Raw genomic sequence first — 20,495 nt, 5'->3', positions numbered from 1 at the left:
TCTGTCAAAATTTAGATACAGCTTGTTGCGTTCATCCTCATTGTAAAATTTTTGTAATGTGCAATTTAATGCACCGAACGTGCTGAACGCCAGCCAAAAAAGAGAACCGGATACGCAGGGCGGCCGGCTAAATTTTAAAAAGTGATGCCAAGTTTCATGTTGTTTATTGTACAACATGAGAGACGTGTTGCAAAAATACAACACTGGGGATAATAGCGGGTAGGTAGAACACCTGATAAAGGTAAATAATAAATGTCAGGGAAATTGTGGGAAAATCTTGGAAAAGAGGGAAAGTTTGGTTGAGCGTCCTTGGTGGCCGTATATAAAGCACAGAGAGGGCGAAAAGCGCCATTATTTCAAAGTGGTGTGGAACAGAAACAGTTCAGTCAATTTTTAAATGTTTTTTTGTGAATATAAAAAGGAAATACTGAATTGGCAGTTACAATTTGTGTGTTTTATTGTTTTATTTGTGTGGCGTATCTAAACAATTTGTAAGTGTTGATTTGTAAGTGGTGTTATGTCGGATGTGTTGTGTTAAGTTTTTGTGTTCTATTTAGGAATAACGCCGCGCATAAATCCACAATTGGACAACGCCATCCGACTTGGACGAAAAAGAAGCGGGCATCCCCAACAATTATTTTTGTATCGCCAGGTGCGGCACAGGGGTTCCAGGCAACGAAAAGGTTCTGGAAACGGCCAAAAGACCTGGGAAACTGCCAGTGGATAGCCCTTGGAACAGGCAACAGTACCAATCCGGGAAGCTAACCAGTAGATCCCACCTAAAAATCTGTAAAAAGAAGATAAAAAGTTGCCTAAGTATGCCGTTGTGAAGGTAATGTAATTCAAAATTTAAGTTACTTACCAAAGAAAAGAAAGAAAGCCAAATCCCGCTGAAAAAAGTCATATGAAGTTCCTTTTCCTTTGACGGAAACACCACTGAAAAAAGAAAAAATATGAAATTCATCAATTAATCCGAATTTGACAAAAAAAAAAGAACCTATAAAAAATATTTGTTTGTTAGTGTGTAGTTTAGTATATAAGTTAAACGTATTGTTTGTAGTTAGATAAATAGTGCTTAAGATACAAATGTGAGGAAAATTAATGCCCATTAAATCTTATTTTTAGTGAGTGTAGGGTTGCCTCAAAATTTTACAGCTAGAAAATTTCGATTTTTCTGTTTGGGACAAGGATTTGAAATGCCCAAAAGATTTGTCTAAGTGAGCTCCTTTAGGCAGAAATTTAAAGTACTTGTATTGGCCAAAATTGGCGCTTCTAGCAGGGTAATAAAAAAAAGGTAATCTGAGTATTGACTCACAATTTTTGTTTTTCGTTCGGGTGTTAATAATCCAGTTTTTTTTATGAGTTCGTGTTGAAATTAGTTTTAAGAGAACGATAATGATTCTAATAAATAAGCTTAATGTCTAATTGTCTAAAGAAATAATATGTTGTGCTAAATTTTGTTTGTGAGAGAGGAGGTTAGGCGTTGTAAGTGAGTGTGTGTGGCTTTTTGGGGCCCTTTTTACATTTTTTTTTTTTGAGTGTATTTGGACTAAAGGGTCAAGGATGGGTGGGCATAGTGGGGGAGCAATAATATCAAGCTCCTGTGTCATAGGTGTATGTTGTGTATGTTTGTTTTCAGATTTTCTGTGTTTGTGTTTATTCCAGTACAATTCTTTAAGTGTTCATTCCCTAGGGTTGATGGTGGCAGGGTTGAGAACCCCCTGGATTAACCGCTCCCTCCTGAGCTAGTGCGGAACCCCACCATAACGCCGAGTAGGCAGAATGTAACAAGCTCCCATATATATCTTCATCTGATTTGCCTTGTATTGTGCAGCAAACGTGTAATATCAGCACATTTAATGCACAATTTTATCAAAGTCGGTTCATATATAGCAATAGCTCCCATATATATTGTTCATCCGATTTGATGTTTTTGCTCTCCGCGGCCGTAATATGCACTCTGCAACAACGATATTTGGGGAATATCTCAGAAAATACCTTCTCAGAAATACCTTTGCCAAATTTTATCGAGATAGTTTCCTGTATCCAAGTTCCCATATTTGCTTTTTATTGTGCACCAAGCGTGTAATATAGGCCAAAATGGGATGGGATTTGACAATTACGACCAAACTCAGCCTAGAAACTAGTATGTAAAATTTAGTGAAAATCGGTTCAAATATAGCAATAGCTCCTATGTATATTGTTCGTCCGATTTTTTATATTTTTTATTTGTTATATGAAGCTCTACCAAATGTTCAAAGGGGTGTAGGTTATCATAAAGTCGACCTCGCCCGACTTTAAGACTTTCTTTACTGGTTAGTACTCAAAATGCACAATTTGTACAGTTTATAAAGATTTTTAAATCAAATATTCTTACATCGCACTAAAATTTTCAAACTTTCAAGGTTTTATATATTATTCAGATTTTTTTGTTTTTCGGAAAGATTAATAGAAAAATGTTTACCTTAGACACCAAAAAGTTTTCTAAATATTTAATTTTTAAGTTAATTGAGGAGAATATTTTTGTAAAACCATTGCACAATGGACCCACATCCAATTTTTCTGTTCATAACTATTTCGACGTCTCCATATGTAAACCCTAGATTCCAAGAGTGACCTCAACATTACCTCCATTCCTTAACCAATTACTAAATTTAGTAGCATTAGCTACACATATGCAAAACAATCCGCATCTCCATCTTAGACAACAGTGATCCAAAATTAATACCTCACCAGACACCAATAATGACATCTATACCAAATTTCAAGATTTCAGCACCATTTAGTATTTTTCGTACAATTATAGTACATATTTCCAAAATCTCAATTCCAGATGCCAACGGAGACATCAATATCTAATTTGAGGATTCATTTAGTACTTCGCGTACATACATAGTACACATTTCGAAACCACCTCCAGATCTCCATCCCAGATACCAACAAAGACCTCAATATCGAATTTCGGGATACCAGCTCCATCCTTTCACCCAATAACAATTTTAGTACCACTTAGTACTTTTAAAACAACTATAGTACATCTTTTCAAAACCAACTCCATATGTCAATCACAGGTACCAAGGCGGGCATTTATATCCAATTTGAGAATTCCGGCTCTATCGCTTCATCCAATACCAAATTTAGTACTATTTAGTACTTTTCGTACAAATATCGGATAAATTTCCAAACCGCCGCCAAACCTAAACATAGATCGCATCAGTAATCTTAATATAACCTTTCTAAATTTTATCTCTATCCCTTCGCCCAATACCAAATATAGTAGCTTTCTGTACTTTTGGTACATTTATCTACACATTTCCAAAACCAACTCCATATCCCAATTCCAGACACCAACAGTGACATCTATATCAAATTTCGGGATTCCACTTCTATACATTCACTCAATGCCAAATTTAGTAAAATTTTGTACTTTTCCTAAAAATATCGATATCGCCATCAAAATCGACAATGCGACTATTTTGGTTGGACCTATGTTCTACGCGCTATTTAGGTATAGGGAAGGGTTCAGAAATGCATCCGTTAATAATATTTCGATGGCGGATTTTAAAATAACAAGGGGAATTTGCCACCTAAATGGCGCCCAATAAGGTAGTTTAGGTCTCTGAAGTTGTTGAAAGCGGAAACCACCAAAAATTGATTTGAATATAGATAGCATTGAGGAAGGATCTGAAAATCGATTAGTTAATAATCTTTGTACAAAATGTACCTGGCTAGTGGCGATAGAATACCCAGTAAGAATCTGGGAACAGATGAATTAAGGATAAATAATCTCTACAATAATATTTTCACGATAATCGCCCTTCAATTGGCGCCTGATGATATAGTAATGATCTCTAAATATAATACAGATCTCCGAAATCTTCATTAGATACAATCAATACTAAAAATGAGTTTGAATAATTTTAAGCCGGATTTGCTGTAAATTGGCAGTCTGTGTTCCCAGTATGTAGGAAACGTCCTTGCATAGAACCGTCTATTTATGTCAGAAATTTGGTATAGTCCCCACATAACTGTACCTTCAGATATTCGGTATGTTGATGATTTGTGTTAAACTTTTCTCTGCAATTGTTTCAAATTTGGTATTTGGAGCTTGTAACGGGTACAACACTGATGATAGAAAATTACCTTACAGGTCCACATCTTCATATAACTCCCATATAACTGCACTTATATTTGGTGTTTTGACAATTTTTTAAACACCAGAATTATTTCAATATCGAAATTCAAATTCGCATTGGGCCCAGCTGGCTGTGAAAAAACATTGCCCTACAAATGCACGTCTTCGTGTAGCCCACACATAACGATGCTTCCCACTATTCGATATTTCGAGGAATTTCGCTACATTTAGTAACAGAATTATCCGAAGGTTGGTGTTTGGATCTCGTAACTGGCACCACTTCTCTGACAGATAATTGACTGTAAAGTCAACGTTTTCATATAACCTAATTGCACAATCCTTCTATATTTTGACCCGAAACTTAGCTACTTTTTTACTTGTTAGACAATATTTCTTTTTTTGGAATGATACAAAAACGCAGCCGATAAAGCCTTCAACTGACGATCGATGTCACAGCAAAGATCTCTCAAATGAGTCCGAAAATCTAAAAATGGGTTCGAGACTATTTTACATTAAATTGGGATGATTCGGATGATATGGAAGGATTTAAAATAACTGAGGTAATAACATTTATGCTGAATGTACTTCGGAAGCAGAAGTTGTTGAAAACATTTAAGCTGATAATCAATTCGAACCTCAGTCGGCAAAAAACTAATATTGATGTGCAGTATACCTCAAAAGTGGCTTGCAAAATGTTGTGCCAAACGGTCATTAATTGTACTCGGACACATAGCTAGATCCACTCAAATAAAATACGGAAAAATCCCCTAAATAACTTCAATTTGATTTTGAATATAAAAAGACGCCGCCGTCAGATTCAGGAAAAAGGCCCTGACTCTAAAACCAAGAAATATAATCCTATTAAATCTTTACTATTCAATGAATTCATTGACAATTTAATGCCCAATAAAATCAGGCGACGGCAACACTGTTTACCACACACACAAGCACCTACTTTGTATGACTGAGGGAGAAAAAAAACGACAATAATAATGTTGAAGAACCATAAAAAAACCAGAGAAATCAATCATTTGTTTTGGTCATGCTTTCTAGCAGAGAGACAAGTGTGCGGCAGCAACAACAAACACGCACACACAAACATACATTTTAACTGTGCAAACAAAGTTGTTATTGTAATAAAGCCCGTCCAGTAGCAGTAAAACAAAACGCAAATAAACAGGGACACACACTCACACATTGTATGGAGAACAGTTAGGCATGGCATGTTCTCTTTTACTCCTCAAGAGTTTTTTCACAGTTTATGGAGAATGTATGGTGTGTGTGCAAGAGAGAGAGAAAAATTAAATCACTTGATGTGTGCTTTGTGTGAGAACGAAAGAGCAATTGAATTCATTGCAGTGGCGAATGCGTGTGAAAGAAACAGCAAACGAAGTTGATAAAACCGATTACTTGGTAACCGCTCGTTTGTTTCAAATGGGGGGTTGTTTAGTGTTTTTGTCTCGTTTTTTTCTGTGGCATGAAAATAAAACATCCTTGTGTTTGCAAGGGATGCTGAAGATGCCATCGAATACATCTCCCCTCTTTTCCCTCCCACCCACCTTCTTCCACCACCTTTCCTCCCTTCCGCTTTAAACAAAACCTAACGAAATGAAATGATGATAATAACCATAAGCAAATCCGGTCGTCGTTCTGTTGCCACCACCACCGTCGCCACCACATTAGTTAGAAAAAAACCGTTAACATTCTCTGCCACTGCCACTGCCGCCGCCACTGTCTCTGTCAACGTCGACATCAAAGTTTTCGCTGAGACGTTGGTTTTCATGATCCTTAATTTGGTTATGTTTTATATCATGCTCTACTCTTGGCCTGCATATCATTTCAAATCAGATCGAACGCGTCGACAACGAGGACAGACGTAGCTTATCAAAACTCACGTTTTTCCTCGATTATTGCGAAGTCTTTGTTATTTCTTTTGCGCCTTTTAAAAAGGGAAAATTAATTAAATTATTTTAGATTTTAAACGTTGCATTTTAAAGTTTCGTGGCCAAACTCAAAGTTTAACCCAGTATTGCGGGAGAATAGAATCTGCAATCCTCTGCCACGGGGACACGCAGACGTTGACGTAGCCGGGCATCTCGTTTTGGTTTTTTGCTCCCCTCCCCGAAAACAATTTTCCACAGCAGACAGACATTGTCGTTGCCATCGCCATTGCCATCGTTTGGGCCACGTCCGAAGTTGGCATATGTTGAACTTTGTGTATGTATGTTTTCTGTAACTTTCTATGTGTGCGTGTGTGTATGTGTGTGTCTCTGTGCGCCTTGGTACTATTCCGAATATTCCTTTGCCGCAGTCTATCATCATTAGTTGACGCTGGATCGAGTTAAATGAAAAACGCAAATTTCATTATTCGCCAAACAGTCGTCGGTGTCATCGTATTTATTATTGTTGTTGGAGTTTTCCTTGATTAAAATTAACTCACCAGCAGCCAAGCCCAGCCAAGTCAAGCCAAGTGTATTGAAGTCAAGTCAAGTTATCCTGCCAAGTAGTCCCATTTCTATGCACCTTGAAATCGTGTTTGTTTTCTTTTCTGTGGACCGATTCATTGACACGCGTCGCAGTTAATTCCGATTTGCCAAAGAAAACAAAAAAACCAAAATCCGTAACGGAGTTTCAAAACTTGGTCTCGGTCGTTCGCTGGATACGTGCATTGAACGGAAATTAAATTTTCTATTATTTTTGTAAACATTAGAAAGTGCCAACGTAAACTCCACTCGAAATCGTGGAAAAAAAAAACAAAACTAATTATTCAAGCCAAGAAAAGTGAAAATATTCCAAAAAAAAAAGAAAAATTTTAAAATAAAATAAGTGTCTGAATCAAAAAAATAGTGTGTTGAAAAAAACCCAGATTTTATCCTTCCAAACAGCCAACACATAAATCGCTACAACGAAATCTCCCACACCGCATCACCTAACCTCAGCTATTAACGACCTCAACGCGGACAGTGTCAAATACTTCCCATTGGATTATCCTGGTGACTTTTTCAAAACGTATATCGATTCGAGATTTTACGCCGGCCACAAATTGGATTTCAAACAACAAAATTGTGCCGGCGGCCCGGGTTCTGGTGGTGGAGTCGTCGGCAATAACAACAACAGCCATCCAACAGCGGCGGCCACAAATCATTTGTCCGCCTCAGCGTCGGCACCGTTGCACGGTCTAGCGGCCCATACGGCGGCCCATCAGTCGCATCACTCCCTCTTGAATACCCATCACGCATTACAACAACATCACCAACAACAGCAGCAGCAACAACAACAACAGCAGCAACAACATCAAACCACACCATCACCTTCCATACAATCCAATCAACAGCAACAACAACAATTGCACTCCAGTGCAGCGGCCTCAAATAATCCCACATCTCTGGGTTCGCTGAACCCCTCCATTGCCACCAACGGTAGCGGTAATCCGCCGGGAGCCGGCAACAGTTCACCTGCAACAGCCGGTATCCATCCCACCCAGGATACCCACTCCTCGTCGTCGGTACCACCCGTTGCAACCTCACTGAGTGCTCCCTCCCTGCCGCACATAGCACCCACTTCCCTGGGTCTCAGTCCCCAATCCTCGGCCGATTCCCAGCAATTTAACATCTTCCCTGCCATCTTTAGTCGACAATTGAATTTTTCGGCCGCCGCTGCCGCCGGAGGCTGTGGCCAGGGAAAACTCACCATGGATGAGCTACGACCGAATCTAGTCGGTGGCCTTTTGGGCCTGCAACAGGGTCTGCTGGAGGATCATGCCGCCAGCATGCAACATGGTGGCGGTGTGCCCCAGGACACCAAGTTCATGTCCTTTCAAGATAATCGCCTAATGGGCATTGGTTCCTCACACGAAAATCGCCTTCTGGGACTAAGCTCTTCGGTACAAGACAGCCGCTCGCCCGCCGCCACCACCTCCATTGACAAGAATCCCCTCAATCATCAGCGGAAGTGCAGCAGTACTCCGGAGGATTTTAGTTCATTGTATTCCGGATTACCCACACCTGGCATTGATTCGTCGTCGCATCATCACACACCCGCTCATACGCCGCCAACAAGGCTGTCGGACCACACGATATCTGGTAATTATGCCTCTATCCTCAAACTTAATTCATTCATTTATTCTTTTAATCCTTTCATTTGTCCACGTGGAATTTGCCAAAATGACCATCGGCTTCTGAATGGTTTTTAATCCCAGCATCAGCTTCTAAATGCTCCCCTGGAAGGCTGTTAATCCGTTCAGGCATCTAATTACAATAGTTTGCATTCTCTTCTTGCTTTTCTTTTGTGGTTAACTCTCTTTATCCCGAAAAACATATGCCTTCCCTTCAATGCTCCCATAGAAGCGTGTGCGTGTGAGTCTGTGTGTTTGTTTGTTTATCCATAATAAAGTGGGCACACGCTTCAAGGATTATGGCGAGTGCCAATATTTGTATGACTTTTGTCGTTTTATGTGTTTTGATGAGTCAATTGTTTGTTGACATTTGACACTTAATTGTTTTGCGTGACAATGACGGCAAAAAAGGTGTTAAATGAGAGAATGGAGAGCAATTAGCAAATGCTGGTCTCACAGTTGACAATTCAGTTTTAGGTAAATTAAATAGGTTACTATATGGGTTGGTGGATCTCAAGGGCTCCTTAATATGAAAATATAAGTATAAACCTAGTACGATAGACGCGAGAAAACTTAGAGAAATTATCATTTCGAATTTATCTCTCGCACCCACAAAACTTCCATTGTTTTTTTAAGCTATCTTCTGACCCGAAATCAAAGTGGAATTCTAAGCTTATTTAACCAGTTTCACTCATCTCTTGTAGTTAGGATACTCTCCAAAAAAGAAAAATAAAACTAAAATACTCCTTCCAACTTTCCAGGGCGCACGAGTAAATATTTACCCGGCGGGTAGCGCCCAATATCATAGAAAAACTTTGAATTGATCCTATGTACCATTTATTAGAAAAGATTGTGAAATGAATTCAATAACAGTATTTCCATGAACTCTCCATGTGAACATCTTGAATTTAACTAAGTGACGTTTTTAAAATTGACGAAAGCATTTTTATTTTGTTTGATACAACAACAGCTGAATACTGATAGAATCCTCTGTATCATTAGGGATCTGATTTTCGAATTGGTACCTAGAAATCTTTGGGGGGCTATCACCCTCTAAGAAAACTATGGGTAGCCCAATAGCATAGGAAAACTTAATGCAATTGTCAAGAAATTAAATTGATCCTATTTACCATTTATTAGAAAGAATTCTGGTACGAATCATATAAGAATACTTTATGGTTTACCTTATGGAAGTTGATGGAAGCATTTTTGTTTGATGCAATGACAACTGAATCACTAAGGATCAGATTTTCGAATTGGTGCCTGCGGAATAGACCTGTGGAGGGCTATCACTCTCTAAGAGTACGCTGGGTAGTCTTGAATGGGCGCATTGTATCACGACCCGGGTGCAATGGTTGGAGCCGTCAAGGTGAAAATCATGTGAAACTCCCTCGACTTCATATAAGTGGCGCCCGATAAGTGGCGCTCATCTTCATACGAAGTGCCATTGAAATCTTGGGAAAAAGTCTTTGTTTGGTATTCTGATAATTGGTTCTACCCTTTATATTATATATTGAAAATGATTCAGAAATATATTCAATTATAGAATTTTCATTGAAATCACGCTTTAGATGGCGTCCAATTGTAAAAGGATTCAGAAATTAATATGAAAATAACATTTGCACAATATATAGAAAGCCTAGGCCTTTTTTTTTGTAAAACTGACTCCAATATTTCAACGGAAAGTGGTGGACGAACTTTGGTAATTGGAAAGCAGTCACAAAAGATTGAGGTAAACATGTTCGTGCTAATATACATAAAAAGTAGCGCCCAACTGTATTGGAAGTACATTTGAAATTTTGGGAAAACTTTTTTGTTTGGTACAACCACTACTGAAAATTGGTTTGATAGTCTCGCAAATGTGGAGCCCAATTGTATATCAATGGCCGCTGGAAATGTGGAGAACATTTTTGTTTGGCATATTCTCAGTGAATAATTGATTCGAAACTTCTTCTTATCACTTTCGGACTTATTTATTATCGAATTATTCGATAATAATATTTCCCCGGAAATCACCTTTCAAGTGGCGCCCAACTGTTTAGCGTCTGGAATTATAGGGAAATTTTTTAGTTTGGCGTCACCACAGCTGATAATTATCTATTATATTATTTATCGGAAATGACTAAGAAATATATTCAATAATAAAATGTTCATAGAAATTACGCTTTAGGTGGCGCCCAATGGAAAATTTCTCTAAAGTTGTGGTAAGGGAGGATTCAGAAATTAAAATGAAGATAACATTTGAACGTGAAAAATTGCACACAATTATATACAATCATAATCATAATTGTGCGGAGTGTACCTGTAAGTGGATCCCATGTGTATAGGGAGTACTTGGAAACTTTGGGAAACCCATTTTGTTTTGTACAACCACTGCTTAAAATTAGTTCCATAGTCTCTGAAATGTGGCGCCCAATTGTATATTAATGGCCTCTGGAATTGTGGTAACATTTTTTGGCCTATCCTCAGTGTATAATTGATTCGAAACTTCCTATCACCTTGTGACTTATATATTATTGTATTCGATAATAATATTTCCCCGGAAATCACCTTTTAAGTGGCGCCCAACTGTTTAGCCTCTAAAATTGTGCGGACATTTTTAGTTTTAGAAATTAATATTAATGATATAATATTTGAACGTGAAAAGTGCACGCAATTGTATAGAAAGCTTGGGGAACGTTTTTTGTTTAATGGAAATTCGAGTTAAAAACTGACTCCAATATTTCAACGGGAAGTGGCGCCAGATCTTTGGTAATAATGAGAAGCATTGATTGAGGCAATCATATTCGTGCAGATATATATGAAAAGTGGCTCCCAACGGTGTCTTTTTTTGGTTTAGTACAACACCTGCTGAATATTGAAATTTTGCGCCCAGTAACATATCAATGACCTCTGGAATTGTGGGGAACATTTATGTTTGATCTATCCCCAGTGAATTTCAAATTGATTCGAACCTTCAAATTACTTTCTTACTTAATGTGTCAGTAATAAACAGCTTGCCATCATGGCTAGGCATACTAATGTCAAATTATAAGAAAAAACGACAGCAGGATTCGAGTGAGGCTCTGGCATCCCTTTATGATATTTCCCAAACTTTGCCTTGCGAAGACTTCATGAGTTAGTTTGGTCCAACCAGCACTCAAAATTAATTCGTATCTACATATCTGATTTCTATATTATTATAAAAAACTAGATGATCATTGTTCCGTAGAAATTGCCCTTCAATTGCCGCCCGGTAGTTATCATACTATCGTCTCCGAAATTGTGTGTAAAATCTTTGTTCGATACAACCAAAGCTTAAAATTGGTTCGAACCTAATTGGGAATAATTCGTCTAACAAAGAAGTATTCAGAAATTATTAAGGGAATATTTGTGAGAAATATAAGTTAGAAGTGGCGCCCAATTTCATATCAAAGGCATTAGAAACAGTGGGGAAAACCACAACTGAGAAGTTATTCAAGTTAGGATGCTAATATAGTTACGACGGACGTTTTCTGTAGTTTGTTAAAAGAAAATTCAAATCTGTCTAGCCCGCCTTCTTTTTCTTTCCGACAAGAAATAATATTTTCTTTACAAGTAATGTGTTATTTTTATACCGGAAGATCTGTCGACAAATATCTCCATAGAGTTTCATTCATGGTAGAATTAAGAAGTAAAACTCAATTCAAATAATTATATACAGTTCTGCATTTTCTATAATTTACCTTGTCAAATATCACTGAGTAGAAAACAGGTTCCCATCTCCGATTTGTGTATATACAATGGATTTATAAAAATAAATGAGATGATGTCAAATTAACATTTTTGAAAAAAATTGTGATTGCTTGATTTGGCATTCTTAATTCTACAATGGTTTGATTCAGTTTGATGTTGAAAAGTTACATCAAAAGACTGATCAAAGTTATTTTTGGAAATTCAGTCGTCTGAGATAGTTGTTATATATTTTGTGAGATTCTGTAGGCTCAGTCTTACCGGTTTATATATATGCATTACATTTCCTTCAATGCATATAGTAGAATATTCATAATTGCACTGAGGGCTTTCGTATGACAAGTACTCAATGCCCGGTCACCCCATGGCCTTCGAGATCCTTAAAGGAATCCATATGGGAGTTACCTTTCAAATAAATAAGTTAAGAATACTGTTTCGAACACTCCTGGGCGTTAAAGTACAAGTTTACCCGCCTTGTGGCGCCCAATTGCATAGAAACTTCCACGAACATCATCGTTGCTCGCCATTTTCAAATTCCACACTACCGAAAATTGTAGAAAACTTGTTTCGCTAAATAGAGACAGATCACTTAAGAAACCATTTAATTATTTTTTGTCAAAATGTTGAGGTCGTGGTGCAACACAAAGGCATGTTATTATTTTTAAAACCACACCACTGTGATAAGAATTGCTATTTCGATTATATTATATTAGTGCGTTGGTAATTATATGCAGCCTAATAAATAGAGAAACCTCAGAAGATCCTAGAATTATTAATTTTCGTTGCCAGTGACCGGTTAGCACCGCATTAGTCTTGGGCTAATCAGGAACTTTGTATGTTTAAAGTTGTAATGTGGCTATGCAAATTTTGATATTTTACAAGTGTCAGTCTTGTCCAATCTGAGCTCTGCTTGTGAAAGATAGTATTTGAAGATATCACCTTTAGCTACAGCCGGCTTTGGAAGCTAGTTAGTTCGCCTTTTCTTTATCAAAGGACCTTATGACCTGGGTTCCAAGTTATAACTATTATGGTTAGACGACCTAGCCGAGCAGGTTCTTCTTTACTTTCTTTTCCTAGCTTTGATGTGACAATATTTGAATTCAATACTAGGAGCGCAGTTTGACTGTCGACAACAATTTCCATTGAATCTGGTTTTATGACCATTATCTCCCTGGAAAATACTGCAGTCTTTAGATAGCTTTGTGGATCTACATATGTTTGCTTCTTCCGACTAGACACCAGGGCTGACTCCATAGTTCATCTGTCTCTCCACACTATCCCCTTCTTGCCAAAAAAATAAAATTGAATCTCTGGTTTTATATTTAATTCTACAACATTGTCAGATATAGCTCGAAACATTTTATTTCATATTCGAGAATTCTTTTTGTAATTCGTAACATTCCATTTTAATTTCGAATTATTTAATTTGAAATTAGTTTTTTATATTTGTAAATTCCAATTATCTTATTTAAAATTCGAATTATTCCATTTGTAATTTCAATTACTCCACTTGAAATTCGAATAAAATCGGTAACATTTTTTGAATTGGTTTCATATCTGCTTTTTGCAATAACAAATAAAAGAATTCCAATTACATGTAAATAATTCAAATGGAATAATCCAAAAAATGAAAAATTCAAATTAAAAATGAATTATTTCGAATTTTAAAATACGATTTTAAATATACGAATTACAAATGGAATTCTCGAATTACAAATGACAAAGTTCCGCTTTCAAAAAAATAATCTATTAACATATTTTGAATAGTTTTTTTTTCTTATTTGTTCTATCAAAGTTATGCGTTCAGCACTTTCACCAAAATTGTGATAACAAATAACAAAAAGAAATGCAAACATGTAACATAGTTAAAGCAAGTTACTGTAGAAGTTTCAACCGTTTTTGAAAAAGTCTTATACACCGAATAAAACTAATTCATTGTAATGGCGCCCAACGTATGTATTAATGTTCCATAGTTTGCTAACGAACTAGTTCAAAAAACAATTCATTGAAAAGAGCATATAAACTAGGACACAGAGAGAAAAGATAATCCGATTTTGTTCCAACTTTGCAAATCCTAATATTTGCATCAGTGATAGGTCATGTGCGAAAATCAACAATATCGACTTACTCCATCAAGTGTCAAAATTTTGAATAATTATTATATTAATCCAAGGTCTGGTGTGAAGATGGAACATATCGGTCCATTCCCGTTGGTACCTACCCCACAAAGGGTCAAAATTTTGAATAACCAAAACCATTATAGATTATAGAATCCGAAATAAGCATCCGGTTCTCTATATATTTCACACATCCCATTATTTCTACTAAAACTAGATCTGATATGAAGATGGGATATTTCGGTCCACTCCTTCTGGTACCTTCCCACAAAGGGTTAGAATTTGGAATATCCACGAATATCGTAAAACGAGAAATAAGCATCTGATTCTCTTCAAATTTCAAACATCTCAATACTTCTACTAACAAAAGATCTGCTGTGAAAATGAGATATATCGGTCCACTCCTTCTGGTACCTCCACCACAAAGGGTCACAATTTTCAATATCCATTAAACTTATAAAACGCTAAATTAACATCCGATTCCATTCAGACTTGGTTCACCTCAATATTTCCGACAACACCAGATCTGTTGTAAAGATGGTAGAGATCGCACCATTTCTTTTCGTTCCTCCTCCACATAGGGTTCAAAATTTTTGAAAAACAAAACGTTAAAAAAACCGAAATAAGTATCCAGCTCTCTTCAAATTTCATTCATACAAACATTTTTGCTAACGGAAGATCTGTTTTGAAGATGATATATAACTGCGAACCGCTTCCTGTACCTCACCCTAAAAGTGTCACAATTTTTAATATTTTTATCAGCGATTCTTTACAATTTGCTATATCTAAATATTTCTCTCAACCAGAAACCTGAGATGAATATGGAATTTATCATTTCGTAAAAAATTGGATATAAATGTTCGATTTTCTTATAATTTTGCCCATACCGATATTTCTTTCTGTATTAGATGGAGTATAAAAATGGAATACTTCGATCGACTATATCTGGTACCTCACTGACATTTTAACATTTTCTAAATATTATCACATTTAGGTTTAAATGCTTTTAATGTCGAATACACAAAAGTGGCGCCCAATATAGCATTTAACAATTCTTGTCTATATATTTTTTTCCTCAAAAAGTACGACTATTTTTAAAACTCTTTCTACTTCTAATGGCAAACAAATTCCTTAGAATATCATAAATGTCCTCGTTTATGGAAAAATTCCCAAAAATAATTTTCTCGTTATTGCAAAATGCCAGCTGACAAAATCAAGGTTAAAATCCTGAATTTTAATTGGAATAAAAATGTTACCTCGATTAATGAAAATATTTGCATAAATTATCCCAAATGTGACCTACACGAGCCACCAAAGATCTAAGTGCAAATTGAGTGTCTGTCTGTCCGTTCGTCCGTCCATCTGTCTGTCTGCTAGTTCTGTCAGCAGTCAATTTTTATGCTTTTCATTCATGCCAACACCATCTTGACAAGGCACATTTTAACCTGTGCGCAGGACAAGTCTGTTGCTGTTGTTTTTGTTCGTTCATGTTCCAGACGAAAATATGGAGAAGAAAAGAAAGCAGAAGAAGAAGTAGATATCCTGCCAAAAATAAGTATAACAAACAAATGATGCCACTTTGGCTGCCTGCGTAGCAAAAATATTAAATAGTGAATTCGCCGAAGACCAGTGGCGAACATGAAGAGCCCATTCCCGGCATTCCCTTGCCAATCTTGTGGCCGCCATTGAGGTTGGTTAGTCCTAATTATTCATAATGTGTCCCGATTTTTTGCGTGTTTTGATGTTGTAATTAATGCAGGGTCAGTCGCCGCTTGAAGGTGACTCTTAAATGCCGAATGAATGAATAATAAGTTTGTTTAAATACATTTAGGTGAGACCGAGTCAACAAGGTAAGGATATTGAATAACACGGTTATGTTGTTAAATACCCTGAAAGTAGTTATGGAAATGCTACTTCGACGGTACACCGTGATAAGGTTATGGCAAATTTCACTTTTATTTAATATATTCGGAAATTTTCCAACTGAATATCATCATCCATCCTCACATTCCCATAATTACATTTCAACTCTCTCTCTCTCCCCCCCTCTCTCAACCTAATTTGCCTAATTTCTTATCATGTATAAATATTCATGCATATGTATGTTTGCCTCTCTCTCTCTCTTTGCATGTGTGCCGCAGCGGAAGGTGCTTTTAAGAAACTGAAACCTGAACCAAGCACGGGCCTTTCATCCGTTTCCAGCGGCATAACATCACCAGGAAGTGGTCTATCATCGTTAAGTCACCATGCCGGCCATACTCCAACCACAGCATCATGTCCAACGCCAGCGAGACGAAGACATCGAACGACATTCACACAGGTCAGTACTTTTGTTAATAACTAAATGACGTCACGTCACTTCAACTCTTGGCTGGATGCATGCCGCACATGTGGCCACGTACAGAGCATATGAGTTTTGAAATCGACATCTGACTTGAGAAGTGTAGAAAACTTCCGTCAACTTAGATTCCCTAAATAACTATCAGGGCGATATGTGTGCCTTAAGTTTTCCGTGTATACATGTACAGGTGATTGTGTGTGCGTGGGTATTTTGCATGGATCGTGTAATTGAAGTAGGAGACATGTGAAATGTGTGAGGAATATAGATAAGCTATTTAAATTATTAACGGATTAAATTTAAAGGAAGAGAAAATAGGTCTTGGAAAAAAATAAAAGATCCAACTTCAACGGAAAACACCCAACGATATTTAAAATATCCAACCGTTAGTAATTGTAAAAATATTTAAAAAAAAACCATCTTGGAAACCATTTTAGACCTCAAAAAATATTTCTTTAAATCAGTACCGAAATGAAACTGAGTCAACCGAACACATTTATTCTTTTATGAAAAAGACAGCCGAAGACTTAATTTTCTAAACCTGTCTTATTTAAAAAAAATCTAGAAATTTTTCCTTAAATTTCCGCAATAGCATTCCAAGCATGGCAGAAAATACAGGTAGATGTATCAACACCGGCGGACATTAATATGTCAACATTTTGTATACAGGGTGAGAGTGAGCAAAAAATGTCAGAAATAGCATCAAATTTTAGAAAAAGTTTTCTTTTGTTCGAATTGGTCACCTTTGGCACGAATTATGGTCTTCAAATGGCCAATGAAACCGTCACACGCTGACCGAATGTTGCTGTGCGGTATTTTGGCCCGTTCCCGGCGAAGCGCTTGCTTGAGGTGATCGACACTTTGGTATTTAATGCCATTCTTGCTTTCCAAAATACTCCAGACACAATAGTCCAAAGGATTAGATTCCGAATATTTTGGTGGCCATTGTGCGCTGGAAATGAAGCGAAGAACCCCATTTTGTAACCACTCTTGGGTTGGGGCGTGCTGAATGCGATGTTACTGAGTCCTATTGGAATGTCCAAGGTCTGCGGCCAAAATGCTTGCGTGCCCAAGGCTTTAATACAACCTCCAGAATATTTTCGCGATAATATTTGGCATTTATTCTGATGCCACGGTCAATTAATACGAGCGGAGAGCGACCATCGGCTGTTATGGCGGGCGGCCCACACCATCACCATGTCCGGCGCTTGACTTCTGGTGGCCAACCGAAGGTGCACATTTTCAGCTGACCTCTTTGGCAAGTAAACACGATCATTTTGTTTGTTTACAAACTGCTGGACAACGAATATTTTCTCTTCAGAAAAAACCAAAATTTGGCAGTTCAGCACTTTCGGCCAAGCAATTCGAAGCTACTCTTTAGCTCTTATGAGTCTATTTTCTTTCTGTTGCGGTGTGAGTCCTTGCACTTTTTGACTTTTCCCCGAGCTCATTTTTCAATATTTGCCGAATGGAATATTGCGATATGTTCAGCTCACGAGCCATTTTTCAGCCACAGCGACGCGGGTTTCGATGAAGTCGCTTCTTTACTTGTCGAGCCATTTCTGCTGATGTTGCTGTTTTCTTCCGTCCACTTTCTTGACGTCGGGCTACGCTACCAGTATCACGGTAACGAGCGATGGTACGAGAGACAAAAGAGTTATTCACATTTAAATGCCGGAGTGCTCTAACGATAGCCACTTGTGGTTTTCCAGCCAAAAATGTAAATAAATCCCACTATCACGCTTGAATTCCATCACGAATAACTTTTTTTCTGGAAAATTCTCACCAAAATGCTTTTGTACGCTTGTAAACAATACAATGAGCTGTCACTGGAATAATTTTAACAGGTGTCGGACGAGTGCCTTAGAAATGACAGCAGTCTGAAGATGGTTGCAGGTTTTTCATCTCACCCTGTATATCATTTGATACGACCAAAGCGTGCTTAGTCGAAACAACGGATTTAGACCCTAGGTCTCTTTGGACCAAATCCATTTTAGCTCATTTAGAGTCAATCTAGCAATGACCGTCCGTCCACCCGTCTGTCTGGCTGGTGCAGAACTTTCGAAGGGTGTATTCGATTTGATCCATACTTGATACTTAGATCAAGTTCGGAGATGGGCAATACCGATTATCTTCAAATTACACACATCACATTCTTTATAAACCGAAGGTCTAGTGTGAAGATGGAATATATCGGTCCACTCCTTCTGGTACCTCCACCACAAAGGGTCAAAATTTTGAATATCTATGAAGCTCATAAAACATGTAATTCCTTCTGACCATTTCTTCCGGCACCTACCCCACAAAGGGCCAAAGTTTTGAATAACCAAAATGATCATAAAATCCGAAATAAGCACCCGGTTCTTTTCAAATTACACACATCGCAATATTTTTATTAATCCAAGGTCTGGTGTGATGCTGGGGTATATAGGTCCACTCCTTCTGATATCTCCCCCACAAAGAGTCAAATGAAGCTAATAAAACTTGGCACATCTGAATATTTCCATCAACACAAGATCTGTTATGAAGATCGTAGAAATCGGACCATTCCTTCTGGTACCTCCCCCACAAAGGTCAACGTTTTGAATAACAACAACGATCATAAAATCCCAATATTTTTATTAATCCAAGGTCTAGTGTGAAGATGGAATATATCAGACCACTTCTTCTGGTACCTTCCCCACAAAGGGTCAACATTTTGAATATCCATGAAGCTCATAAAACGGGAAATTAAAATCCGATTCCACTCAGACTTGGTACATCTTAATGTTTTCATCAGCACAAGATCTATTATAAATATGGCGCAGATCGGACCTTTTCTTCTGGTACCTCCTTCGCATAGGGTTCAAGATTTTTGAAAAACAAAACGCATAGAGAGCGAAGTAAGCATCCAACTCTTTTCAAATTTCACACATACAACACAAGATATGTTGTGAAGATGATAGATGTCTGCAAACCCCTTTTGGTACCTCACCCACAAATAGTCACAATTTCTAATACTTATATCTGTCATAATTTGCGAAACAAGTCGGCGATTCTTTACAAATTGCTATCTAAATATTTCTCTTAACCAGAAACCTGAGACGAATATGGAATTTATGATTTCGCATAAAATTCGATATAACTGTTTGATTTTCCTGTCATTTTGCCCATACCAATATTTATATCTGTATTCGATGAAGTATGAACATGAAATACTTCGGTCCGCTATATCTGTTACCTTGCGCATATTCCCACATTTTCCAAAAATTTGCATATATCTCATATAAAGTATACGGAGTAGTCGATGTGGTCCAAATCTGCCATATTGTAATATTTATATCAGTCTTAGGTCAGATACGAATTGGTCAATATTGTCCACCGGCTTCGTAACTGCCCCCAATAAAGGTTTAACAGTTTTAATAATCATAACTCAAGGCTGGGGATATATATCTGTCGGAAAACCGACTGATACTATTTTACTTCTTTTCTTTTAAAAAGTCCTCCATCAAAACCAGCTCATTACCAAATTTTATGTCAATATGCCATATTAAAGTCAACTAACCATTTTGTTTTAGCCTTACTTCACATTATAACATAACTATTTCATCATTTTTCTCTTCTCTTTTTAAATTTCAGGAACAATTAGCCGAATTAGAAGCAGCTTTTGCCAAATCGCATTATCCCGACATCTATTGCCGAGAGGAATTGGCGAGAACGACAAAATTGAATGAGGCAAGAATACAAGTAAGTCAAAACATCCTTTTTTCAATTTTCCAGCATTTGAGCTGAAGGAATAAAAATCGTAGCAATTTAAAAAAAAAAAAAGTCCAACAAATGGTCACATTCAACAAAATATCAGATTCCTTGCTAATGATGGGTGAACTGTAACCGATTAACAAACGAGCCTTGTTTTGTCGAGGCATGGCAAAGGGGTGTCGCTGTAAAGTGCATTTGTCAACAACAATGGAAACTAAATACTTCTTTAGTATTCCGCAGCATCAGCAGTAACAGCAGCAAAAACAAAACAATACAAACAATTCCTAATCGACTTTTATCAGTCCCAAGGGTGGTCATGGTGGTGTTGGTGGTGCTGGAATC

At 37.3% G+C, this 20,495-nt stretch overlaps 1 protein-coding gene and 2 long non-coding RNA genes across 3 annotated transcripts in view; 2 read left to right on the top strand and 1 right to left on the bottom strand.

Moving 5' to 3' along the window:
- The first annotated feature begins 225 nt into the window (after positions 1 to 225).
- LOC131802644 (uncharacterized) lies at positions 226 to 788 on the top strand. Its single transcript, XR_009342313.1, has 2 exons — positions 226 to 491; positions 558 to 788. It is a non-coding gene; the product is annotated as an uncharacterized LOC131802644 (long non-coding RNA).
- Positions 433 to 1,785, bottom strand: LOC131802643 (uncharacterized). Its single transcript, XR_009342312.1, has 2 exons — positions 863 to 1,785; positions 433 to 787 (listed from the first exon to the last, which is right to left on the bottom strand). It is a non-coding gene; the product is annotated as an uncharacterized LOC131802643 (long non-coding RNA).
- Positions 1,786 to 7,033: 5,248 nt separating this feature from the next.
- LOC101901489 (homeobox protein unc-42) overlaps positions 7,034 to 20,495 on the top strand; it is a 34,015-nt gene continuing 20,553 nt past the window's right edge. Inside the window, exons 1-3 of the mRNA XM_011296661.3 lie at positions 7,034 to 8,217; positions 16,219 to 16,397; positions 20,034 to 20,141. Of these exons, the coding sequence (XP_011294963.3) occupies positions 7,827 to 8,217; positions 16,219 to 16,397; positions 20,034 to 20,141 (678 nt within the window). The 5' untranslated portion in view covers positions 7,034 to 7,826. The remainder of the gene's footprint in view (positions 8,218 to 16,218; positions 16,398 to 20,033; positions 20,142 to 20,495) is intronic.

This window comes from Musca domestica, unplaced genomic scaffold, assembly GCF_030504385.1.
Source record: "Musca domestica strain aabys unplaced genomic scaffold, Musca_domestica.polishedcontigs.V.1.1 22, whole genome shotgun sequence".
Lineage (NCBI taxonomy): Eukaryota > Metazoa > Arthropoda > Insecta > Diptera > Muscidae > Musca > Musca domestica.
This window is presented reverse-complemented; position numbering and strand designations above follow the sequence as displayed.